General features: G+C 43.9%; 1 protein-coding gene and 1 long non-coding RNA gene across 2 annotated transcripts; one reads left to right on the plus strand and one right to left on the minus strand.

Annotated features, from left to right (window-relative positions):
- Window positions 1–25088, plus strand: LANCL2 (LanC like glutathione S-transferase 2). The gene is made up of 9 exons (XM_083578133.1): window positions 1–273; window positions 7663–7780; window positions 10313–10520; window positions 14717–14864; window positions 15896–16042; window positions 17611–17793; window positions 19532–19708; window positions 21558–21630; window positions 23254–25088. Exons 1-9 carry the CDS (start codon window positions 49–51, stop codon window positions 23367–23369), a joined length of 1395 nt encoding a protein of 464 aa, XP_083434259.1. The 5' UTR covers window positions 1–48; the 3' UTR covers window positions 23370–25088.
- Window positions 18342–19524, minus strand: LOC310745671. The gene is made up of 2 exons (XR_014540300.1): window positions 19260–19524; window positions 18342–19227 (listed from the first exon to the last, which is right to left on the minus strand). It is a non-coding gene; the product is annotated as an uncharacterized lncRNA (long non-coding RNA).
- Window positions 25089–26601: the final 1513 nt, after the last annotated feature.

Raw genomic sequence — 26601 nt, forward strand, 5'->3', positions numbered from 1 at the left:
CTCCCTCGGGGTCGCGCGCGGGGGCGGCGGGGCGGGCGCGTCCCCGCGATGGGCGAGGGCATGTCCAAGAGGCTGAAGGTGCAGCTGGGCGGCGAGGCGGAGATGGAGGAGCGGGCCTTCGCCAACCCGTTCCCGGACTTCCAGCCCCACGGAGCCGCCGCCTCCTCGGCCAGCGGCGCCCCGCCGTCGCCCAGCGGCTCCGAGGGGAAGCGCGCCCGCCCGCCCTCGCCCGGCGGCGACGGAGACCCCCCGCTCTTCGACGCCGACGGCAAGGTGAGAGCGGGGGGGGCTGGGGGGGGGCTCGGGCGCGCGACACCCCGGCTGCAAGGGGGCGCGGGGGGGGGCGGGGGGCAACGTCGTCTCCCTACCAAGCCCTGAATGCAAGGGAAAAGGCCACGTGTAAATAAAGAGGTGGGTCCAGAGTGAAAGCAAAATAATGGCCCGCCTAACCTATTATTATTATTATTATTACTATGACATATTTATTTGTGCCCGCCTTCCCTCCTCGCCTCGCCTTCCCGCTTCCTCTTCCCCTCCCCCTCCCCGGCTCTTCAGGGCCTCGGAGCCTTTTTCCCTCACGGAAGTTGCGAAGAGTCTGCCTGAGGAAAGTGGCGGCGCTTTTGGGGTCGCCGCGCTCCGTCCTGAGGAGTTTTACGAAAGGCTGCCGAGTTCGTGGGTCTTTCGTGCCCCTTTGGCCTCGTGAAGAAGCAGGCCGGCTTAGCAGGGACGGGGGGGGGGGGGCTGCGCTGCGCCCGCTGCCTCTGCTGGGCCTCCGCCGGCCTCGGGGGGCTGAGAGGGTCTCCGTGGAAAGCCATGGCCTCACGCAGAAAACTAGCCCAACCGTGTCTCTGAATAGAAGCTGGTTTTCTGCATTTTTCTTTTAAATGTGCTTGGGGGTGTTATTGATTTGCTCTGCTTCGTTCTTGTTTGTGTTTTGTGGTTTTTATTCCGTATTTGTATACTGCGAATAGCACTGAGATCTTTGATTTAATACATAGAAAATAATAAATTTGTATGGTGGAGCATCCTATCAAGTGAGGCTCTTGCCCACAGCCTGAATTGTTTCCACCCTGTCCCAGGCTTGTTAAATTTGAGACTCGAAGGAAGAATATGGTGACATGTAGAATTGGGAAAGGTTGCAACAATATGGTAATAAGGCGATAGTATTCATTCTGTAGTATTTCAGGAGCTGGGTGCAAATATAACTGCTCCCTCGCTGTGTGATTCCCTGCACATGTCTACTCAGAAGCACTTCCTGCTGGGTTGACAAAGTTAGGCGGTGAGGCTGTTCCCCCACAGTGCTGTGTTTAAGGTTGCGTTTCAACACATGGTGTGATGGTGATAGGTAGCATATATGCACCCAATATGTGTTACCGGTTGGGTTTTTCTATTATGATTACCAGTTTTAAGAGACTGGGATAGAAAATATATTCACCACATGGCTCCTGGAACCTGGGTTGCAGGTGCAAAAACAGAATGGCTAATTGCCATTCCCCCCAATGCAGCAGCACTTTCTATTCGTTTTTTTGAAACACATGAACTACTGTATTTTTCGCCCTATAGGACGCACTTTTTCCCCTCCAAAAATGAAGGGGAAATGTTTGTGTGTCCTATGGGACGAATGCAGCCCGCCATCCCGCTGCCCCCGACCTGGTTTGGAGGCTGGCGGTGGGGAGAAGCCCGCTTCTCCCTGCCGCCAGCCCCACAAGCTCGGGGGACAGCGGGGAGGCGCAACGCGCCCAGGCTTAGCTTCGTGCAGCTCTCCACAAGCTCAGGAGCCCGGCGCCAGGCTCCCATGGCTTGCGGAGAGCTGCTTGTTCTGGGGTCGGGGGAAGCTCGGGCTTCCCCCGCGCCTGGGGGGGAAATAATTCCCCCCCCTTTATTTCCCACCCCCAAAAATTAGGTGCGTCCTATGGGCCGGTGCGTCCTATAGGGCGAAAAATACGGTAATACACAATTCATATCAGTGACACCTTGTTAATATCACATTTTTAATAGCAATTCTTAATTGGACACCGCAAACCTCAACCTCAGCAATAGCGGGCAACCATAAGTATTTATAAACACTGGTATATATCACTGAAACTATGATCACACAATATTGATATTACATACACACATTCAGTGATGCTGTTGCATCTGGAATAGCTTAGGTGGTGGAACATGAGACTCTTAAACCTCAGGGTTGTGGGTTTGAGCCCCACGTTGGGCAAAAGATTCCTGCATTGCAGGGCGTTTGACTAGGTGACCCTCAGGGTCCTTCCAACTCTACAATTCTATGATTCTAAGAAGGGAGCATTCCTCAATAGAAAGGAAAATGTACAAGATAGCACGCACTCTCATTTCACAGAAATCACTTAGAAGTTACCAGCGTGGCTTGTTCACTGCTCATTGTCTCCAGTCTTCGGCTCCTCCTCATTTCCAGTCTTCCTCCAGCTGCCGTTCACTCTCAGGATGGCACAGGCTGCACAGAAGCTGGTGATGCTGTCACCACCAAAGGGCCCAAGCTCATTTTTGCTGCTACCACTTACTCAAAGCTTCACCTGGCCACATTTTGGTACTATGCTAAAGTTGAATTGGTTCACCCTACTCCTGCTGAAATTCCTAAGGCTATGGATGGCATGAAAGGATTGCTGACGACCTGGCAGTCTGGCCGCTAACCATCAAGGAAGCTGTAAGGAACAGCTTGGTGGCTACTGAAGTGGTAATGTGGTTTTTCATCTGCGAAATCATAGGCAAACGTGGCCTGGTTGGCTGTAGTGTTTGAAAGTCTTTTTAGTCCTAATTCAGTGTCTTAATACCAAAATGAAATTGTGGTGGTCTCTACAAATATTGTTCAATTTGAGGCAAAATTAGATGATGGTGATGTGAACGGCGACAAGGGTTGCTAAATTACTATTCAAATAAACGCTATACAACGAAAAAAAGTTACCAGCACATTTTGCCCCATAACTTCCTTTATAGGAAGGCTGAGACGGACTTCTTTTTTAAAAAGAAAGTTCAGAGTCTGGAGCACCTCCCCAGGGTCACTGGTGAAAGCTTTAACAACCATGGGCATAGCCAGGATTTTTGTTAAGGGGGAGGGGGAGCTTTTTTTAAGGAAATCAAAGTTGTTCAGTTTTTCTTGGGAAATCATAGGTAAGAATGCCTGTCCCTTGAATAGGACATGGGGGGGGGAGGTTTCCTCTGAGGGGGGAAACCTCAGATAATTGAGTACTTTCAATACCCCCCCAGCTACACCCATGCAAGCAACCCCTGGAGCCATGGGATTGTAGCCAAATAGTTGTGAAAGTGACCTCAGGTGGTGTAAGTTGCTCAAAGCCAACTAAATTTTTCAATGGTGCTATATTCTTTCCCCCAGACAATAGCTAAAAGTGCCGCATGTTGGCAACAGGCGGTGCTCTAGAACAGAGGCTCCCAAACTTACTTGGCCTACCAAATAAAAAAGTACTCTTTGTCCCCCTGGAAATATACCTTCTTTAAGCGAACAAACAGAAAGCTGCAGTGACAAATTTGCATTCTTTTATGTAGCTTTATTTTTACCTACATTCTACAACATAGTAAAGAAAGATGTTGTAAATAAGACACCTTGAAACTTGAAATTACAACATTATTTATTAAAATCAACAATGGTAACATTTGCATTACACACAGAAATTTAAGATAAAGAAGGATATTAGAATAAAAATTAAGAATAACATTAAAAATAATCATAATGAGAAGGATGAACCTTTAACTTTATGCTTTGTGTAAGCATCATTGCATGTTTCATTGGTGAAGTGCTCCTTAGTGGGCGCAGCACACACCTTTTTAAAACCTGCTGTTCTGTGCAAGTCTGGTATATATCAGAAATATATATTTTTTTAAAAAAATACTGGTCTCACGCACAGGTAAACAAATACCTGCGCAGATCACTGCAGTGAACCTCTGGGTTCTTGAAGTAGTAATATAGTTGGAAGGGACAGCAACACACTGCAAATACATCCCATCAAGCACTGCCCACGTTGTGGTTGGGAAACACTTGAGAGAGAGAGGCAGTTTGTCTGAAAGTGCTTGTGTGTGCAAAAAAGTGTACAGGGCAAATTAAATTCTGTGCTGTGTATGTGCCCATTTATACGCTGGTGTGTACAGGGCCTTAGTCCTTCTCATTTACAGTAAGGAAGAATGTTTTAGAAGAAAGACTCTTGCCAACTGTTTCTAGTTCTGGAAGGCAGAACTCTGGGCTTGCAGAACCTGTAACCTGCCAGCCCAAACACAGCCCTCTGGCCACACCGGCCACCAAGGCCTCTAAACCTCCAGATTATGGCTGCCACCTTGGGATTTTTAAACAGACCGCAGTACCTGCTTGGACTCCCTGGTTGGATGACAAATTCTGCAGGTCTTAATCTGAAACTAACTTTGGGTGGCAGAAGAAAAGAAAAGAAAAAACTAAATACTTGAATAACAACTAACCCCCCCCCAACAGCTTCTCTGGTGTAGGTGGGGAAGCTGTTGGGGCCCTGGCCTCTTGGCAGGACCCACCACTGTGCTGACACCTTTCCTGAGCCATTTAAATTGTCTCTTGCATGCGGTGTTACTATAGTGGAACAGTGCAGCTGCTGCCACCTGTCAGTGCACCAGTTGAGGCAACTGGGACTCAGTGGAAGTCATTTGGGAAAAGGCTCCCTTGAAACTTGCAGCCACTCTTGCCAAGGTTCTTGAAGTTACTGTTCAAGGTCAGTGCTTGGAGTGGTTTTGGAAGGGATATGACGAGCATTTTCGCCCACAGGGAGGTGTGCAGGTTTTTGTTGAAGGAGATATCAAAGCTCCATTTTGAATGCTACTGGTGAGCTTAGGAGACACAGAGAACACAATGCATTTGTCACAGTGCCATACATTTTGGCTCAGCTGTGAGGCCATTGCCTATGACAGCCTTGCTCAACCTTGGGTCCCCAGATGTTGTTGGCTTGGCACTCAGTCTGTCATTGCCTTACTCCAGCTGCCCATAGTTGGATAAGCAAGCTAGTCATCCAATGGCATGCATGAGAAATGCTGCTCTTCCCTGTATCTGAAGCCATTGCTTGATTTAATCACATCACTAGAGCAGCACAGGATCCTAATGTTTTGACAGCCTCAAATTGAGTCACAATGTTATGATAGGTGACTGAAGAGCATAATCAAGAGCTGCCTTCAAACCCTGATGATTCCGCCCCCCCCCCAAAAAAAACCCAAACAAGCAACAGAATGGACTTCGCAGACTTAGGTCTAATTAATTAATGAACCCTAACTAATTGTTTGTATGTGTCATGTTTGTGAGTTGCATTGCACACTCCATGTAATTAACATTTATTTTAGACTTTGATTCCCTGGAGCCAACTGAAGCCTAATGATATTTAATGGCAAGCATTGCCAGTTAGTGGGAATAGTTAATGAGGGCATCTTCAGATGATTTAGTGATGTTTGGCTGCTTTGTGGCCACTTGAGACTTGCTTGTAATTCACATTTATGGGAAACGTATTTAGAGTTACCTTTTTGATAAATCACGTGGTGTGGTTTAAATGGCATCATACTTTATGCATAACAGTTTATAAACTTTCACAACAGGAACTCTTCACTGTCTTGTGGAACATCTTTATGCCATTGATTGGGCAGATCAGATCAATAATTTTGTGTATTGTTTCCAGCAGTATTTATTTATGTATTGTGTCTGTGTACAGTACTATCCTTGCGCTATGAAGTTCAGGCGGTGTTATTTAGGGTTACCCCATCCTATCCATACAAGCCAGTGGGGTAGATTGAACTGAGAAACAGTAACTGGCTGAAAAGCATCCGTGGTGCTTCATGGCTATGCATGGATTCCTCTTGCAACAGTGACACACTGACACTCCACTCTGGTGTCATCAGGGCTATCTGTTGATGGTCAAAATGGATGAATCCTGCAACTCATTGGTGATGGCCCCAATAATATCCCTGCAGAACTGCATCTAGAGCCATTTCCTTGCAGTTTCCGGAAACAGTTGAAGATAAATTTGTTCTGATAGGCATTCCCAGCTGGAGAAACGGGTCTTTCCCAAAAATGTCCACTTGTTGGGGTTTTATCCTTGTCTTATTTGTGTGTGTGTGTGTGTGTGTGTGTGTGTGTGTGTGTGTTTGTATGTGTGTGTTTTGATTATCTTAAGTGTAAATTTAGAAGGTGAATAATAAATCAGTTGTGCTTGTGATGGTGACAATAATTCTATTGGTTGCGGAACACATGCCTCTTGAACCTGGGCTTTTAAAACTGATGCATTCATTTTTGGTGTCCTCTCAGTAATGTGTTATATGGAATTACTGTTTTTTTGGTTATGGTTATGGTTGGGGTTGTTGTTTGTTGATTTGCTTGTTTTTATGTGCTGTAACAACAAGTTAGGTGTAGCTCATAGAATAGTCCATTTTCTGATAATGGGCTTCTTGATCAGGGAAGCTCTTCCAAAATGGAACATAGTTTGTTCTTTGTCTCTTGAGTCCATAGATGACTTAACAAATATATAGCAGTAGTCTGGCTAGTAAAACTTCTCATGGCTAGAACATCTGTGGGCCCATATTCATGACTGAGACAACTATACAATGTGAATTAACCTGGTTAATTGTGTTTTGTTAAAAAGAAGGCTTTTAATTTTCCTGCATCATTCCATACCTAACTTCCTTATTAGACATCTTGCCAACGTCCACTCTAATGACATAATTATGCAAGTGAAGTTATGATTAGTTCTGTATGAATGAAATTGGGTTCTTTGTGAGCTTCCCCAGTCTTGTGATGGAATTTCATTTCAATCACTCTTTACTCTTCTTGCTGATTGAATGATCTTCTATTAAAACCTGATATATAACCAAATGAAGCTAGTATTTGGTGAAATTTTAGAACTTGACTCCACACAAACCAGAATATTTCTGCTTGATTTTAATTAATCTGCTGCTGACCCAACTCACTTGCCTACATCAGTAGCATTTTACAGGCACCTGGCTTACATTTAGGGAGAGCAATGGTTAACAGCTTTGGGACAGCATGGCCTATGATTGTGTGGAGGCAACTGTGCCTTCCCCTGTCTTCCCAACTGCAGCCCCGTTACCTCCTCATTTTGCAGGAGAGAGGTAAACAATTGGTTCAGGGGACCTGCACTCTCTCTTCACCTCCCCATAACCAAAGTAGACCCAGCACTAGGATGGGTGGAAAGGCTTAAAGCTCTGTCCAGCCTGGTACCCTGATGGGGATTTAAATTATTAAATTGCCCTTCCACAATCAAATCATTTCATGGGTGGGGAGTAGGGGCAGATCCGAGGTGGGAGATGGGGGTGGTGGTGGCCACACCCATGCGTGGCCTGTAACTACCAGAGGGTTGGCCAGGGCAAATGAGGCTCTCAGGCCAAAAATGGTTGGCCCCACTGCTCTAGAGAAGTGAATGGAGTTAGTCCTTTCCCAATGGAAGAAGGGAAATAGGCACCAGTCAGGATAACTCTTAAAGAGGAAACACATGCATACCTGCATGCACACCATGCTCAGCATCTAGGAAGAGTTGTATTTTCCTGTAGATGAGCAAAATAGCTTGAGGTGGCCCTGTTTATGCACAAACGTGTGTTGAGCAGCCTTAATTAGCTGTTTAGGAGTTTTGTTGGTTTTTAAATGATCTCCCCCCCCCCCTACAGATCTGCCCTTATTTCAGTAAAAGGATCACAACCAAAATTAAGGATCTGCTGCAGCAAATGGAAGAAGGGCTGAAGACTGCAGATCCTCATGACTGCTCTGCATATACTGGCTGGACAGGTGAGGTACCCAAACTTCTTGACAAAGTTCATGGAATTACTTTTGGAGTTGAATTGTTAAGATCCTCGCAGATACAACAGCTTACTTTGTGATCTAGTGCTGGGTTCTAGGTTCAGGCTTCGTTTCCATTGATATTCCATTGATAAGTATATTCACATCATTTTAGTCTGCTTTTCCATGAAACCACATTCAGAATGTTTGACAGCATTATAGGGCTGGCATGTACTTCCACTTTCAACCCAGTTGCTCTCTGGAGGTAGAAAGTGAAGACCATGTTGCTACAGGTTTCTTCCTGCTTACTTTCCCACTTAGAGCCATTAACAATTAGTTGGCCAGGAAAGCTCTTCCTTGGTCACCTAAGAAAACTATTAATCCTGTTTTCCAAATTCTTAAAATAAAAAAACGCACCACCACCAATTACTACTGTTTTGAGCATAGCCTGGCCTGCTTCTGTGAAGTGTGTGGTCTGGTCTGGTGCCACTTGTAGTTTTCAATTTACCCAACACTTTCTACCATTATTTGTATGCTTATGGGGGGGGGTTTGAAAAGGTTAACTGGTGGATTGACCCATTTGGATGAGATGATTGGTGGATTAAGCCTTTTAATTAGGCAGTGTGTAGGTCACTATTTTGTAATCTAAAGAACAGAATGCTATATTGGGCATAGAATTCAATCTCCTATTAATTCTTGCTTTCGTATTTTTATTTTTTGAAAATGCAAGTTTGTAGTCCATATGGCAGCAACAATTTTTTTTATTTATTGAATGTGATAGTCGCTTTATCTTGCCCAGAGCAACCCAATGTGACTTACAGCCAACCATACAAACAACAAAAAAATCACATATAGATACATTAAAACCAAGAGGAGAAAGAAATATGTTAAACAAACATGCTGCCCACTTGTAAAAGGACACACAAAGCTAAAGACCAAAGACCTGGTTATAGAGGAAAGTTTTTGCCTGCCAGGTAAACCCTCTCTGGGTAGAGTATGTGGCTACTAAAATCTCAGGAGCCAGATAGTGGTTGAATAAGATGTACAGTGGTCCAGGATTTTTGTGCTCTGCATAGCTCATTATTCCTCCCCATGATGTACAAACTGGAATAAATAACTCAGAATTGTAAAAATAGCCATCATGAAATATGTAAAGTAGATGATGCAGATTTGCTTAATTTGTATAGTTATTCAGGTTGCAGAACACAGCTTTTTTTGGGGGGGGGTCAGTGAATTTGTACTGTCTGTGTGCAAAATTTGTTAACTTGCACTAAGTGTACATAGATGTGGATACTTCTTTATTCCAATTCTGTGCTTATGGCATATTGCAATCAAGGTGGACTTCAACTGATACATGCATTATCCTATTCTATAATAGATGTTTGCACCGCATGCTCCCCAGGTTCCTTCCAGCTTTGTTGCTAAGAAGAATTAAATATGAAAGAGGATTATTGGCCCACATTCAGTTCTGGAAATGGGAGTTCAGTATTTTTCCTCTTTTCTTCTTAATGGCTCTTGGAAGGATTCAGAATGTTCTGGGCAGATGGTTCTGTAGGAGGAGAAATGACAAAAAGGTGACATTTGTGATTGGTTTGTTTTAAAAACCTAAAAATGGGGGCAGCTGTGTGGCACTAAAGGTTGTTTTTTTTAATGCCGCCTCTCACTTGCTGTTTCTTTAGAAGCAGAACAGAATTCTGACACTGGGATTGACAGAATTAATTGCTAATTCACACTAGGGCAATTAAAACAAATCAACCTTCCACTTAAAATAGCAAGACAGATGGATGAGTAATATCAGTTCCATGGAGAATGGCTTGGGCTTTTTTCAGGAATGCTCAAATACGACACAAAAATAAGTTTTAGAACTGTTTTGTGTTTGTTAAATATAAAAACAGCTGTATATGTTTTATTTTTTCCACACATTTCTTTCCTGCCTTTCCTTGAAGAAGCTCATAGTGACATGTATGCTTATCCAATGTATAGTCACAACCATCTTATAAGATTGTATAAGATAAGAGGGAGACTACTCTAGTGAGCTTCATAGCAGAATGAGGATTTGAACCCGTTCCTCTGGTCAAGATCCAACACTCAGGCTCATATCATGCAACCCTCTAATTTAATCCTAAGAAAAAAGTTTTCATTTTCCCCCAACAGAGATAATGTAATTCAGCAAGATTCAGTATTCACCTCTGCTGCATTTCTTCTATTATACAAGATGCAAAACAATTATTATTGAAGTACAGTGGTACCTTGGTTCCCAAACTTAATCCATCCCGGAAGTCCATTCCAAAACAAAGCATTCCAAAGCCGAGGTGCGCTTTCCCATAAAAAGTAATGCAAAAGGGTGGGAAGAGAAAAGAAAAGGCAGAAAAGGAGAGTTAGACCCATCTTGTACTTGGTGGCTAAGTGAGTCCTGGTTTCAAAAAGGTATAAAAAGTCCTGTCATCATTTATTTATTTTTAAAGGACTATTGTGACTCTATGGGTCAGCAAAGGAGAGGGAATAAGTCCATTTAATTTTTCTTCTTTCTGGTGATTCCAGGGATAGCCCTTTTGTACCTTCAACTGTACCGTGTGACGCAAGAACAAAGTCATCTACAGCGATCCCTGGATTATGTGAAGAGGATCCTACGCAATCTGAATGGAAGAAGGGTTACTTTCCTCTGTGGTGATGCTGGACCCTTGGCAGTGGGAGCAGTGGTGTACCACAAGCTGAAGAATGACACTGAATCCAAGGAATGTGTGACCAAGTGAGTACCTGCGATGGGCTGGGGACAAACGCTTAGAGATAGGCTAAGCATTCTTCAATGGGTCAGTAACAGCAGAGCAAAACCCCTCCTTGGGAGACCAGACGAAGGAGCTGGAGAGGATTAAGTTGGTTTTTCTTATGGATATCTCAGCCTCCAAAGAAAGACTCTTAATGTGCTGCTGCCAGTTAGCCGCCCTAGCAATATAGTAAAATCAGAGAATTAACATAGTAGCTATCAAACCAGCATAAAAGCATTCCAGGTGTTAAAAGTTTAAAAGCCAAAGGAAATAAAAGGTATTTGCCTGGTGCTGAAATAATAAATCAGTCTATTCATTCTATGATACTTTTCCTCATCGTTATTATTATTATTAGTAGCAGTAGTAGTAAAAGGTAAAGGTAAAGGGACTGCTGACTATTAGGTCCAGTCGTAGCTGACTCTGGGGTTGCGGCGCTTATCTCGCTTTATTTACAGCTTCCGGGTCATGTGGCCAGCATGACTAAGCTGCTTCTGGCAAACCAGATCAGCGCACAGAAACACCATTTACCTTCCTGCCGGAGCGGGACCTATTTATCTACTTGCACTTTGACGTGCTTTCGAACTGTTGGTTGGGAGGAGCTGGGACCAAGCAACGGGAGTTCACCCCATCACGGGGATTCGAACCGCTGACCTTCTGATTGGCAAGTCCTAGGCTCTGTGGTTTAACCCACAGCGCCACCCGCATCCCGCCTTAGCTATAGTAGAAGTCTCTGAAATCAGGAATTGGTGTGAAAATGAGGAATCAGCCAATAGCGTTTATCCCTATCCCTGATACATCTACAGTTGCAATTGAAATTATTCCACCCCCATTGCAAATCGGGTTATTATCAAAATTTATGGACTTTTAGCTGTTTGCAATGAGCAAATCAAACAAAAACAATTGAAATAGCTCGGTAAAACGAATGCTTCAAGTGATTCCCCCAAATTCAGCTGTGAAATGCAAGTTATACTGGTTTCTCCAGTCTCACTATTGTTCAACCCCTTCATGGCAAGCATCTTTTTGCACTTTCAGTTGCAGCTGTATAGGAGAGAGAAGGGTCACTTTTGTTCGCAGAAGGCAAAGCACCTGCAAAGTAGCAAGTTGCCATGCTAGGGTTATATATAGGGACTCAGTCAGTTCCCCGCAGCTAGGAGAACTTACTACTGGGCAAGCAGGTGGAGGATCTTTACAAAAAGAAGATGCCATCTCCACCCCACCCTCCCCCCATAGCATGAGAAAGGATCCGTCTTGCTTATTTTGGTTTGGTTTCCTCTGATACTTCCATCCCTAGAAAGAATAACGTTTGATCCAGAGGCTTCTGGGATACTTCTCTGCCTTTCTCCTCCCGTTTTGGACAAGGCTCTAGTGACCTTTGGCAGGCTATAAACACACAAGTGGTTTCTTTTAGCATTCTTTGCCCTGGCCCTACCTGTTCGCTTTTCCCCAGCATCCCTTGCTATACCCAGAGCTCTTGGGGGCTCTGCCCTGCCTACAGCCATTGCACTGCAGTTTATATTTAGAAGTTGCATCACTCTCCTCCTAATCCACAGTCTCTGAAAGATTAATCTCCGTCAGGGCTTTTTGATATGACTGTTTGCATTTTAAATGGAACTTTCTTTCCCTGCTGAGAATAAAAGGCAGGGTGCTGCTTTTTTCACATTTTGTTTCAACCAGGCTGCTTTGTGGAGTGGGAAGCAGAGAATAAAAATGAGATTAAGGCTAAGATTCTCGTTTGCTTAATTGAAAATAAATGTCATTGGAAACAGTTGGGCTTACTTCCTAGGAAGTGGCTGCCATCCAAAAAGCTGTGGGGGGGGGGCAGATCTCTCTCTCCTTTTTCTGAGCAGCTCCCTTCCCCCTTCTAGGCTGGTGTATCTTAAGCCACTTTTGAAATGGAAGTGATTTGGAGCAGTTTACACTGTGCCTAAGGGATAGGTGCTGCTAATTTTAAAGACAGATAGATGGCTTCATTTCTACATATTCCTAACTTGATTTACTCTTACCTTGATGACTGAAGGCTGAAATTTGCTTAACAGCATGGGGGTGGGCGGAGTTCATTAATTCCATTTGATGGCCTGGAAATAACCTGTTTCCAGTGCTCAGCGTTAGCTCAGGTAGACAATCTAGGTGCCACATGAGGCCTGAAAACTAGGTTATGGGTGCAATAACAGAATGCCTAGGCGCTGCTGTTTTTTGTATTACAAGATTACAAAGCTGAAAATGAATGAACTCCAGCTAAAACCTTATTTTCATTTTTCATATGGTCTCGTCCTCATCAATATTCTTTTGTGGGCCCCTTCTTCAGTCTTCAGAGAGTGGCTGGAAGTGGGGAGGCAGAAAAAGGTTCTCCTTTCTTTCCACGCTGCAAACAAGCTCTGGATTCTCCCTACATCCCCTATATAACTTTCTAGCACAACAACTAACACATATTACAGGCCTACACAAGTGATGGAAGAGACACACACTTTGAGTGTACAGTTCGCATTTAAACATCTTACTTCAGTGCCATCATGTGGGGCAAGATAGCGCCAAGGTAAGACGTGCTTATCAGAGCTCTGCATGTTCCCTTTCACTTACATGACGGGGGTTTGCTTTCCTGGCTTCCCCCACCCCTTTTGTTCTTTTTAAAATTCCTTTTATTGCCCAGTCTCAAATCTTCCATTCTTGGGCAAAGTGATTGAGCGGGTGGCTGTGGAACAACTCCAGGCACGCCTGGAGGATGCGGACCATTTAGATCCCTTCCAGTCAGGATTCAGTCCTCACCATGGGACTGAAACTGCCTTGGTTGTGCTGGTTGATGATCTCCGGTGGGCTAGGGACAAAGGTGAGACCTGTTTCCTAGTTCTGCTGGGTCTCTCAGCGGCCTTTGATACCATCGACCATAACATCCTTCTGGACCGTCTAGAGGGAGCTGGGGGCACTGTTATACAGTGGTTCCACTCCTTCCTTCTGGGCCATGTCCAGAAAGTGGTGTTCAGGCCCCTGGGCTCTCACTTATGGGGTGCCACTGGGTTCTGTCCTCTCCTCCATTAAAACACTTTCTATAATGTTTGTAGTACTGGTTTCCACCATGGCATCCCTCCCCCCAACAGCCTTAAAAGCTATGATGAAGGTAGAATTTCACAGATTGGCTGGTTAGAGGACAAGGCAGGCTGTAAGGATACGGTGGTGCTCTCTGACTGATGTGTGTGAAGCATTTGAGAAGGCAAAAAGCAGGAAATATGCCGCTTCCCCTGCGGGGGGGGGGGGGGCTGTTCACAGAGCTGTCTCAGGATAAGCTGCAGGAATCGCACATGAGCATGTTTAACTCACGTTAAATCATCTTACCACCTCAGATGTTTCTTGAGCTTCACAGTGGGTTAAAAGTGATGGGGTCTTTATCTGCTATAGGGTATCGACTGCTGGGTGGGGGCGAGCCTCACTCTCCCCAGCCCTCGCCAGGATGGGGCTTGCCTCCAGGGGTGGGGAGCGCTGAGTGGGGGCGGGGCTTGCAGCCCTCACTGCCCTCACCACCAATGGATAGGAGAGCACTTGCGCCCTGAGTGCGGATGGGGATTGGAGGAGAGCACTCGTGCTGAGTGGGGACGGGGCCTAGGGACATCATGCCCATACATCTAAAACTGGTTGCAGTTGGACCATGGCAAGTTGCAAAACTTGCCTAGTCCTTAGGGCGTTTCAAATGCTGCTACTGCTGTATATAAAGAATGAGAGGATAATAGTCGGGAGCAGGTTGGAAGCATGTGTGATGTTGAGTGGCTAGTGGTTGATACGCCTCGTTGAATCTTACACAGTTGATTTTTTATTTCACCAGTCCAGATAAGACTGGACAAAAAAATCTGTTTCAAATATTGGAGAGACACTACTGAACTAGATGAACCAATGGCTTCTTGTGTTCTGGTGGAATTATTTTGGCCTCTTTCTCAAATTATTTGACCTAGAAAAGCCTAAATTACCTCAGCTTTAGTTAGCTTTGCAAGCTCACAGTGGTTTTTGCCAGCTCACCTGGCTACATCAACCTGCTGTGTTAGTTGCAAAAAAGGAGAGCAGAGTCTTTTCTGTGTACAGAAAGCTTACTTGCCTGATCACCTGGAGGCAGTTCCTATTCACTGTGGCAACCTATTTACAAGTTTCCCATACTTGAGAACCCTTCAGTTTTCCCTCCAATTCTTTCTCATTCCAGACTTTTGCAGCTCCAGAGAATGGTCCTTGCCACAGATTCTGACCTTCCAGATGAGCTGCTTTATGGAAGAGCTGGTTACTTGTATGCCTTGCTTTATCTGAATACTGAAATTGGACCCGAGGCTGTGCCACAGTCTGCTATCAAGGAGGTAAGAGAGAAGCGCTGTTTTCCAGGCATTGGCTTTGTACAGAGTTGGTTGTTTGGTGCCTTTTGTAATGGTTCCCACCTTTTGCCTGCACTTAGCTATCTCCATACACATCCCATTTGTTGTTTCAATATTGCAGAACTGTCTCCTGCCTTCTTTGGGGTTTTCCACATAATGCTTTTCTAAAAGCCTACATTTTCTTCTTAGTGCTATATAGGCAGTGCTTGATTTGCATGGAGGTTACATTCTGGACCCGCATGCGTATCAGCAGGGTCCGCATAACGCCACCCCATTCCGCACCTTTTTTTGACATTTTTGGGTCACTTCTGGGTTTGGCACAATGTGCATGGTTGCAGTCACAAACATATCGGACACACCTAAAACGGTTGCTGTCTGTACTTGTGTCTGTACTTATCCATGACTAGTGGTCCTATATCCACGCTTAATGGAAGCCATTATTGCAGAAGCCCTCTTGAAAGATAACTGAGTGCTCCTGCATTTCAGTTGTACAGCAGAGAAGGCATGCTTGGTCTCTAATGAAGTAATAGTATTTAAGCAGTAGAAAAAACACACCTCTGACACTTTTGCAAGCAGCTCCCACTAATGCAGTTGCTCCACATGCTGGGGTCCCTTTCACTAGCAATAAAGCATTGCTTTTTGAAATGTAGTAACAGAAATTCTACCTGGAGGAAGTATTGAATACCCTTTGCAACCTATGCATTTATTGCAGGTTTGGATGACTTTTGGACCTCCAGTGGCCAGGGAGGATGGGAGTTGTAGTTTAGGAATATTTGGAGGATCAAAGGTTCTCCACACCTGATTTCTTTCATTTTTCTGGCTGGAACAAGAAGTTCAGAGTAGTCTCTGAAAAGGTTATTGCAAGACCAACTCCCACTGGTCACATAAAGAAATTTGTGAAATTTTTATGCTTGCATAACTCCACTGTTACGGCTTTGGCTACAGAGTGTACCGGCCAGATGTGAGATGTTCTCTCAGAATAATGGAATGCCTGTTATTCTATCTGTCTGCATCAGGTGGTGGATTCCATCATTGAATCAGGTAAAAACTTTTCCAGAGAGGAACGAAAGACAGAACGGTGCCCATTATTGTATCAGTGGCACAGAAAACAATATGTTGGTGCAGCCCATGGCATGTCTGGGATCTACTATATGCTTATGCAGGTAATGATAGGAGTCAGCTTGGAAAAGGGGGGTGGGGTTGGGTGGGTGGGGAGAGAAGGAGACTGTCCTGAGGGCAACAGTGAGAGAAGGGAACTTGTCTGTGATGGGATGGTGAGCTGCTTGTGCGTAAAATCCTGATCCCTCAGAGTTTGGCTAAGTCCCCAAACCTCTGTCTGTGATGGAGCTCCTTAAGCATGGCTCCATCAATCGCTCGTTGAATCGGACAGTGGGCATTTACGGAACTTCCTCCAGCATAAAAGCTCCTTAACGGAAACGCGTCTTCTGGACTCTCGGCGTGACAGTTTCCGCCGAGGAGTGGGTGTCCCTACGGGAGGTCCTGAAACCTCCCCACTGTTCTCGCTTGAAGTGTCTCTGAGCCCTCCCTCCGACTCACTTTCCCTTGGAACTCCACTTCTCCCCCTGCTGGTCCCCTCCTCCGCTGAGTGGTCTCTCTCACCCTCCATGAGCCCTTTCACCTCCTTCGTCTCAGATGACAGTTCCCTGACATTGTCTTAAGAAGATAAGAAGCGGCTGCTGGATCAGGCCAGTGGCCCATCTAGTCCTGGATCCTGTTCTCACAGTGGCCAACAGGCATCAATTTACACTTACTTACATTGTTTATGCTGAATTGCACTTGCCATTTTATTACCCATTCACTCAGGTTGGAGAACTTGTTTTCACAATCTCTTCTTGTTTGAATGACCCTGAACAATTTAGCATCATCGGCAAACTTCACTGCTCACCCCTAATTCTCAATTGTTCTTGAACAAGTTAAATAGCAGAGGTCTCAGTGTTGATCTTTTTTAAATAAAAAATAAAATAAGGTGTTGTTAAAGTTTTTTCATAATACAATAAGATAAAAGAAAATAAATAAAAACAAAAACAGGGAAAGAGAAAACACCAAAGGAAAACAAAAAAAAAGGAGAAGAAAAGAAGAGAGAATAAGAGAAGAAAAATAAATAGAATTTCCATTTTTTTTGTCAGTTTCATAAAAGAAATTAATCAAAATATTCACTCTAGAATATTTTCATGCAACTGATCTACTTTCTGTTAGGCGATATTTCCCCAGTCTTCCTGACCCAGATGTCTCATATTAATCTATTTTCCTTTTTACACAGAAGTCCAAAAGGCATTCTCTAACTATTGTTTGAATAAATGTCAGCAATAGTTTTTCTCTAATCAACATATCAACTTTCTCTCCGATAACTTTAACAACCACTTCCCATTGTGAGATGTACAAGTTCCCTGTCAGTGGGAAAGCTCACGTATCTCTTGGTATGGGACATGCACAAATGGGTACTTCAGAAGACTTAGTGGCAGGGTAAAAAGAGGATGCCTGAGTGAGTGTTACTCTCTATTGGCAACTCCTTGTAACATGTGATGCCAACTTCTAAATATCTAACAGGCACAGTTGTCTCCCACCTTCACTGCATCCAGTTAAACAAGGGTAAAATTATTTTCCAGATACATCAATGTGAATGCACATCAGCATGGATTTGTAGTAATATGAAAAAAATTACTGCTTTTTATTTTGAAAAAAAATACTGTGTGTTTGTTGTATATTTTAGCCAGTGTGCAATGTGGATCAAGAGACTTTGAGAGAACTGGTGAAACCAAGCATTGACTATGTGCGCCATAAAAAATTTCGATCTGGGAATTATCCATCATCTTTAAGTAATGAAACTGACAGGCTGGTGCATTGGTGCCATGGTTCCCCAGGAGTCATCCATATGCTCATGCAAGCATATAAGGTATGTCCTTGTTTAGCTCAATCATGAGGCATGGAAGAATGCATACAGTGGTACCTTGGTTCTCAAACTTAATCCGTTCCGGAAGTCCGTTCCAAAATCAAATTCTTCCAAAGCCAAGGTGCGCTTTCCTATAGAAAGTAATCCAAAACAGTGGTACCTCAGGTTACATACGCTTCAGGTTACAGACTCCACTAACTCAGAAATAGTACCTTGGGTTAAGAACTTTGCTTCAGGATGAGAACAGAAATCACGCGGTGGTGACACGGCAGCAGCGGGAGGCCCCATCAACTAAAGTGGTGCTTCATGTTAAGAACAGTTTCAGATTAAGAACGTACCTCCGGAACGAATTAAGTACGTAACCAGAGGTACCACTGTAATCCGTTCCAGACTTTTAAAAACAACCCCTAAAACAGCAATTTAACATGAATTTTACTATCTAATGAGACCATTGATCCATAAAATGAAAGCAATAATCAATGTACTGTACTATAAAATAAATAAGACCGTATCATAGATGATAAAAAATAATTTATTTTCTTTCTTACCTGCACTGATTATAGTCATTGTTTGGATGGGGGGCTTTTATCCATTTCCACAATCACACAATCATTCAGTATCTGAACTGGGTTCCACACAGTCACAAAAACAAATTAACTGAAAAAGCCTCAAAAACGCAAAATAAATCGCAAATACAAAAGCGCCAAACTTAATCCTTTCTGGAAGTCTGACTTCCGAAAAGTTTGAAAACCAAGGCACAGCTTCTGATTGGTGCAGGCACCCTGGAAACAATAGCTGACAGCCACATCAGATGTTTGGATTCCGAAAAACATCTGAAAACCGGAATGCTTACTTCTGGGGTTTCGGCGTTTGCGAACCAAGGTACTACTGTACTTCAAAATTGAAAGTTAGGTTTCCAACGGGAACCCATAGTATGGGTTGCATGTTGTCTACACTGCTTCTTAAGACAGAATTTCTGTACTGTAATTAAGAAAATTGTTAGTTCTGTAAGTCCAAGGGGATTTCTAAGGAGAAAAAATATTAATAGCAACACAAGGTACTTTCCTGATGCCATATAGCAAACTGCTTTTGAAGTTGTGGAAGTTTCAAAATTACCATATTTTTCTGTCTATAAGATGTATAAGGACACCCCCTCCCATTTTTAGCGACTCAATTTTAAGAAAATGAACGGAGATGGCCCAAAGTTGTTGAGCTTCTCCCCCCATGCAACTGTGGGCAGGAAACACTCCCTATATCATTTCCCACGCACAGCGGCATCGGGGGAAGTTGCGCAACCAGCGGGCAGGTGGGCACGCCACTTCTCCCCCCGCCATGCCACTATCCGTGTACTGGATGACCTCAGTTTTTTGACATGATTTTTGAGTCAAAAAACCTCGTCTAATACATGGAAAAATATGGTATTATGCGGTGTGTCACCTGTTCAGATTTAAAAGTATGTGTTGCTTGACCCTAAGCAGCTCTTAGGATCCTTTTGCTTGCCCAGGAGCCCAGAAACAACATGGCAGGCACCAGCCCTTTTATTAAAGATAGTCAGTTCCCAACAGCCTGCTGAAACAAAAAGGTCTTTATTTGCTGGCTGAAGGACAAGGAGGGAGCCAGTCCAGCTTCTCTAGGGAGGGAGGTTCAAAGTTTGGGAGCAGCCACCAAGAAGGCCGTCATTAAAAATAGTGAGTATTTTTAGTTCATTGCTGTGGCTAAACTTGTGTTCACATTTCTGCAGGTTTTCAAAGAGGATAAATATTTGAAGGACGCAATAGAATGTAGTGATGTCATTTGGCAGAGAGGATTGTTGAGGAAAGGCTATGGCATCTGCCACGGGACAGCTGGCAATGGCTACTCCTTCTTATCCCTCTATCATCTCACTCAGGATAAAAAGTACCTCTATCGAGCTTGCAAGGTACTCCTTAATTTTATTTTCTGATGCACATACTGGGTGATACTCAACGCTAGTTATACTTAGAAAAAACCCATTGATTTTACTGGACCCACTCCAGAGTATGACTTAGTTCAGGAGCATCCGATTTAGGGTTCCAGCCGTGCTTTTTCCCAGTTACTTTGGCATTTTATGCCCACTGAACGAGTTTGCTTCTCAGTGACCTATGATTGTTGATGGGGGGTTTTATTTTCTAAGGACGTTCTGCATTTCTGAAAATTCTGACACACACAAACACACACACACACACACACACACACACACACACACACCGGTTTGCTGATACCTCCCTTTTGTGCATGGATGCTGCCATTCTGTCTACATAAGTATGCAGGCTTGAGTTTGCTGTTACGGGAGAGTTATGAGATAGGGTAGTGAAGCTGACTTCTAGGGCTGAGGTGGCCTCTGCCCAGATGAGCTGGCATTCATGGAAAGAGCCCATCCCTGGACCAAGACCTAGTGGCTGTGAGTGGAGGAGCCATCAGTGAGGTGGGTTTTGTTGGAGCAGTGACAGCACTTCTGTAGAAAACCGTGAAAATGTTGTTGCTACCAATGTGACACAGCCTCTTGAACAAAGATGGTGAAAACATTAGTTGCTAAGGGTTTTGTTTACCATCTTTATCCAAAGCACCATGGTGCATCTGCAGCAGCACAACCAGACACCTTCACCTGCCCCAGCTGCAACAAAACATTTCTTTTCCGTACCGGTTTGCCTCCACACACCCACCCCGGTGCACTTCTCCATTATCTCCCAAGACAAGAAAGAACAAGAAGCTGCTTCAACATTAAGCACAGTCATTTATTTACAAGACAAGCTACTTCTGTTCAAGGTGCTATCAGTCTTTGTTGAACTGGTTCTGAACAGGTATTTCTCCCTCTCTTGAGAGTTTCACGTAGGAAAGGGCTGCTGGTGGGATTCATTCCATGCTCAGGGCTGCTGAGTGCACTATGCTCCCTTCTATTTTTTTTTTTAAAGATTTTTATTAAGGTTTTACAAAAAGAAAAAAGTTACAGAATAAAAAAGAAAAAAGGAAAAATATAAAAAGTACGAAAATACATAAAAAAAGATACAAAATACAAAAAAAAGATAAATAGAAAATAGATAAAAACAAATCAATCTTTTCATATCTTAAATTTCGTTTACTTATTTCCCCGACCTCCTCACACCTCCCTTTTTTGTATTCCCGTTCACATGGTTAATTCAGCAAATCCTTACCCTCTTTCTTTTTATCTTAATTCTATATCTCAACATATTATAACTTTATATTTTCATCCATTATCAATCCATTTTTACATATTCTTGTTAACCTTGTTGCTAAGGCCGCTTGATTTCAGTCCAACATCATTTTAACATTCATTAATTTTACAATGTTTCTGCAAATAGTCTTTAAATTTCTTCCAATCTTCTTCCACCGACTCTTCTCCCTGGTCTCGGTTTCTGCCCGTCATTTCCGCCAGTTCCATATAATCTATCACACTATGCTCCCTTCTAATGTAAGCACATGACTTACATTGCTACTTAGTAGATACTATCTCTTCATTTCACTGTGTCCAATGAGAGAGAGAGAGAGGTCAGTTCTTTGTAAACCTTAATCACTGCAGATTGGATTTTGGATAATCTGCACTAGCAATTTCCTGAAATTTCATCAGAAACTTTATTAGGGCTGAAGTTAGATTTCTTAATCAGCTGACTTTGAGCTGACTTCTTGCACACCACAGTATTTCATATCTATTAGATATACATCTTTATTTACTTTGGTTTTCAATATTTTAGTCATTATTTCTTCATCCCTATTTGCTGCCTTTCCCCCAGTTTGCAGAGTGGTGTCTGGATTATGGTGCACACGGCTGTCGTATTCCTGACCGACCCTACTCACTGTTTGAAGGCAAGACATTTTTTATTGTTGAATTCTGTATTCAGTAACATGTATATTATAAAATTGTTATATGATTGAATTCAAAGCTACATGGTTTAGTTGGACTGTAAATTCACTTAAGCTGATACTGGCCTGGTTCACATGTTTTGCCAAGCCAATCCGTGTCTGAGCGCATGAGCCTGTGGACTCCAGGAAAGGAAATGGTTCTGCCGCTGTGTTAAGTCAGGGTTTGGCTTAGTGTGCCATCTGAACCTGGGCTTGTGCTTTAGCTCTCCCAGACAAGCCATGAACAGTAATCCATAGGGCAAACCCTGCAGGGAGCACATACATGAGCTGAACCACAAAGTTCAGACAACATGCTACACCCAGCTGTGGTTTAGCTCAGTGTAGCAGCAGAACTGGGAAGAGCAAAGTGTTTGAAATCTCTTCTTCTGGAGTCCACATGCTCACATGTCCATGTGTGAACCAGGTCCAGGTCTGCAGTCCTCAACATGCTTACATGGGAGTAAAGCCCAGTGAACACTGTGGGACTTACTCATGAGTAGATATGTATAGGGCTGAACAACAAGCCTGCCTAATGAAATGTGCATGGTTCCTGCTTAATATTCACGGCCACCTTTTGAGTTCTACAGCCCTGTTCACTTTTCCTGTTGAAATACGTTGCCAGAGCAACTGAATTACTATTCCTAGAAGATCTGATTTGTTCTATGCTGTAATCTGTTTGAGGGTCGAATTTGGCAGATAGATCTCAGCAATGTATAGTCTCTGGGTGTTTAACTTTCTCATAGACATCTTACCATGGAAACTCAAAAATAGACCATTGATGCTCAGCACTGAAGGTTGTTTTCAGAAATGACTCATTTGCCATCTGTTGTTAACGCATGGAACTGCAGAATTATTCAAGAGTATCCAAAGTTGTGCTGACATTATCACTGCATTTCACACATAAGAAACCTGCATTTTCATCCATGAAATGTTCTTCATGTCACAAAATTATAATACAGAGTGCTGCATTTCATTAAGATGACCAACTTTTCTTACCCAACAGTCATTTGTGAAAAATGGGGACTTGAGGGGTATGTTCAATGCCCTGTTTTTCATACTTGGCTAAATTAGGATAGTTTGGTTTTACCCTAATGCTACAGGAACACACCAAAGCCAAACGTGCTTTACAAATGCAAATACAGCTTTTCTTTCCAGGATATAAGATGTATCTTCTGAATCAGTCCTGGTGAAACAGCTTGGCTGTGTGTGATCCTCTGGCTTTCTCCTGCAGCCATCTGAATGTTCCCCTTTCCACCACTAAAAGCCAGTCTCCTCCCCATTTCCTGGAGCTCACGTCCCCTGTGGCAGCCTTCTGAGAGTAGATGCCAGTAGTGCGTCTTGTAGCAGATACCCTGGTAGCTGTGCTCAGAGGCCAACCATAAAGCGTGCCAAGTGCAATCCCTTTGGAGGCACTGTGAAAGTAATAAACAGGCAGATCCTGCCTTCCCTTATTGCCTGGTAACTTCTGTTTTATGTGTATTTAATATGCAAGGCCGTTCCAGGCGATCTCTTGCAGCTCTCTCATGGCCAAAGGATCCAGGCTTTCTGTCTTTGTGCTTTTTTGAACTTGGGATTTGTCCGCTTCAGGTATGGCAGGAGCTATCCACTTCCTCTCCGACATAATCGACCCCCAGAACTCCCGCTTCCCAGCATTTGAACTCGGCCCTCAAAGGAAAGAAAGCAAAGAGGAGCAGAACAGCTAAATGGAAATTGGAGATAATGCCCAAAGCAACATGACTGCTTAGTGCCTCAAGTGAAACTGAACCAACGTTGGGAGTCTGGAGGAAAAACTCTTTCTCGCCTGTTCTCCAAAGAACCACGCTTGTCGTTACTGCATGAGCGAGAGAATTCCACATTTCAATGTTTCATTCTAAGAGATGCCTTGAGCTGTGGCAGTGATCAGGCTTACGTTCATTGGGACTCTTGCTTTTTCAGTTTTCACAGTTGTCCTTCCAGGTCTTTCTGGGTGTGTTTGCATGTTCCTTGGTGTTGTCCGTAACTGTAAAGTTTTTTCCCGTTCATTGTGAAGCTGAAAACTGGTCCTGCTTGTTTTTCTGTGCATGGCTGTAATGACAGCACACACCTCTCCACCACTGAAACAGGAGCTCACATTTGGAACACTCTCTCTGCCTATTAGCTACCATGAATGAATGAGGGAGGCAAGCCCAGTCAAATGCACAGCTTGGTTGACCCTTTTCTGGACTCACAACTTCAAAGTCATTGAACATTCCTTCCACCCCACCCCAAGACATCAAGAGCATGGTCCAGTCAGAGTTAAGAACCTTTTTAAAAAATAAATCTATTGATTTTCTTGAAGAGGTTAACTGTGTGATTAAAATTCTGCCATTGAAATCAGTTACCCGATGTCTGGCCAAATTATTCCCCAAATCTATCTCCCCCTGCCTAGCATCGGGACTTTTTAAGGCTTTCAATATACCTAAAGTGAATCACGAATGTTGCACTGGTTTCCATGGGAAAAAATTAAACAAGTACTACACTCTACTGTCGAGATGTGTGGGGCTGGATTGTGCCTCCAAGAGTGAAGCTCACTTCAAATGAAATAGGTGAGCATTACATCTTCTGTGCCTCCCACCCTTGAAATAAGTCTACAATGCACATTTTCAAAAGTACTTCTATGAGATTTTCAGATTTGAAAACTCTCTTAAGTGCTTTCTGAAATACAAGATTCTTTCAGTGTAGGGAGGGGGCCATAGACATGCCCTAAGTAGCCCACATAATTCCACCAATTTTGTAGAGGAACATCATCCCTTCAGTTCTTGTGCATCATGGAAAGTTTTCTGACAAAACTAGGCAGAGCCACACAAAAGCAGTATTGGGTTCAGCCCCACAGTTTAGGGAAGGACTCTGGGAAATGAAATGGCTTACTACTGCTGTTGAAGTTTCTGAGAAGGGGCCAAGGTATCCAGTTTTAATTAATAGTAAGACTGTCAATCTCCCTGCTAGGTGACATAGACAGTCCCATTTTTGTTGCTTCACCCTCTGAAAGGTTGCTTTGTTGTTGTTCCTCTGTCTGAAGAGCTACATAGTGAGTGTGTCACTCAGGCCCTGAGTCACAACTTTGTTTCGTTTACATTTTGCTCTTCCACATCTTCTAAAAGAAATTTTTGACAATTTGCATTGCTGGGTGTACTTTTTATATGGGAGAAATTTGGCTTCTTGAATAGCTTCCAGTCACTGTTGCTGAGAAGTGAACCCCACTTCCTAGATAGGATGTTTAAAGGTTGTTGTTTCAAATTGTTCTGAGTTTTGTTGCACTGCTTTATTCTAACAGAAAAAGGACAGCCTCTCAACATAAATGAGAGTGTTTTGGAAGAAGGGGTTGTGGATTAGGGGGAAAGTCAGTTATCACAATGTTTTGCTGTTAAAGTTGTTTTCAAAAAAAATAAATTTAGCAAAATACAGATGTGTTCTGAACAATTTTTTCTTACCTACCTGCCTATGTGCTCTGACAACAGACAGCATTAGTTGAAACTACATGTTACACATGACATAGGTCTACTACTAGCGCCACCAAAACTGGCAGCACTGCGCAAACTCCCCTCCATCCACTGGGATTTCTTACAGTGTTATGTGGCATCATCACACTGAGTTTATCACCACTTTCATGGCTGACAAAGACATGGAAACTTCCAACATGATGCTATTGTAGTGCAACGTATGAGATTTACCGTATTTTTCACTCCATAAGACACACTTTTTTCCTCTTAAAATCTAAGGGGAAATGTCTGTGTGTCTTATGGAGCGAATGTGTGGTCCCTGGTGCTGGGGGGTTAACCCAGGCTTCCCCCGCCAGCCCCAACAAGCTCTGGGAGCAGCAGGAAGGCTGTTCAGCCTTTCCGCTGCTCCCCGACCTGCTCTTTGGGGGTGGGGGTGGCAGAAAGCCGGGATTCCCCCACCGCCAGCCCCATAAGCTCTGGGAGCAGCGGGAAGGCTGCACAGCCTTCCCGCTGCTCCCCAAAAGGAACCCGAAGCCTCTGGAGCGCAGCGGGAACTCCCGGATTGCCTTCACTGAAGCCTGGAGAGCGAGAGGGGTCAGTGCACACCGACCCCTCTCGCTCTCCAGGCTTCCAAGGTAGGTGCCTGAAGCCTCCAGAGCGCAGCGGGAAATCCTGCTGCGCTCCAGAGGCTTCGGGTTGCCTTCACTGAAGGCGACTGAATGCACTGAACGCACCTTGTTTTAGAGGGGGAGAACAAGAAAAAAAATTCTCCCCCTCTGCGCAGCGCCCCTTCCGCAAAGCGACAGGAGAAATGGAAGGGGCTCCGTTTCTCCTGCTGCTTCACTGAAGGGGTGCTGCACAGAGAGGGGGAGAATTTTTTTTCTTGTTCTCCCCCTCTAAAACAAGGTTATGGTTGACTGTGGGAGAGCCCAGCGCTATCATTTGGGACAGCAGCCTTGTTTCATTCATATGTAACTACAGCTGTGTAACTTGATCCCCTCCATGTTTTAAGTCCCACTGGGTCGGGTGAGACTTGCTCCCAAGGAACCCTGCACAGAATTGCAGCCTTTTCCCACTAAGTGATTTGTGTGAAAGGTATTTGCTATTGGTGAGATTGAAATGGATGAGCCTCCCTTTTGGAAATGCCTCCAGGCTTTACCTGCAGCCTGTTGTCTTTGCTCAATTTTGCTTGTCACTTTAATTTATTCACTTGTTTTAAAATACTTGGTGTGTTTTGTAGTGGGCCCTAAGCGAGTCAGCACTGGAAATAAGGCCCCTGAATTGAATAGGCTTTCTTGTTCCCAGTAAGAAAATTATTCAGACAGTTCATTTTTGTGACAAAAAGCCTCTCACTTCAGTTGATTTGCCTTAGAGCTTCTTCATACTTGTCACTCATTTATAGCACAGTCAGTAGAGCATGAGACCCTCATTCACAGGGCTGTGGGTTCAAGCCCCACGTTGGGCAAATTCCCCCCAT

The sequence above is a fragment of the Podarcis filfolensis genome (genome assembly GCF_964270895.1).
Source record: "Podarcis filfolensis genome assembly, chromosome: 12".
NCBI lineage: Eukaryota > Metazoa > Chordata > Lepidosauria > Squamata > Lacertidae > Podarcis > Podarcis filfolensis.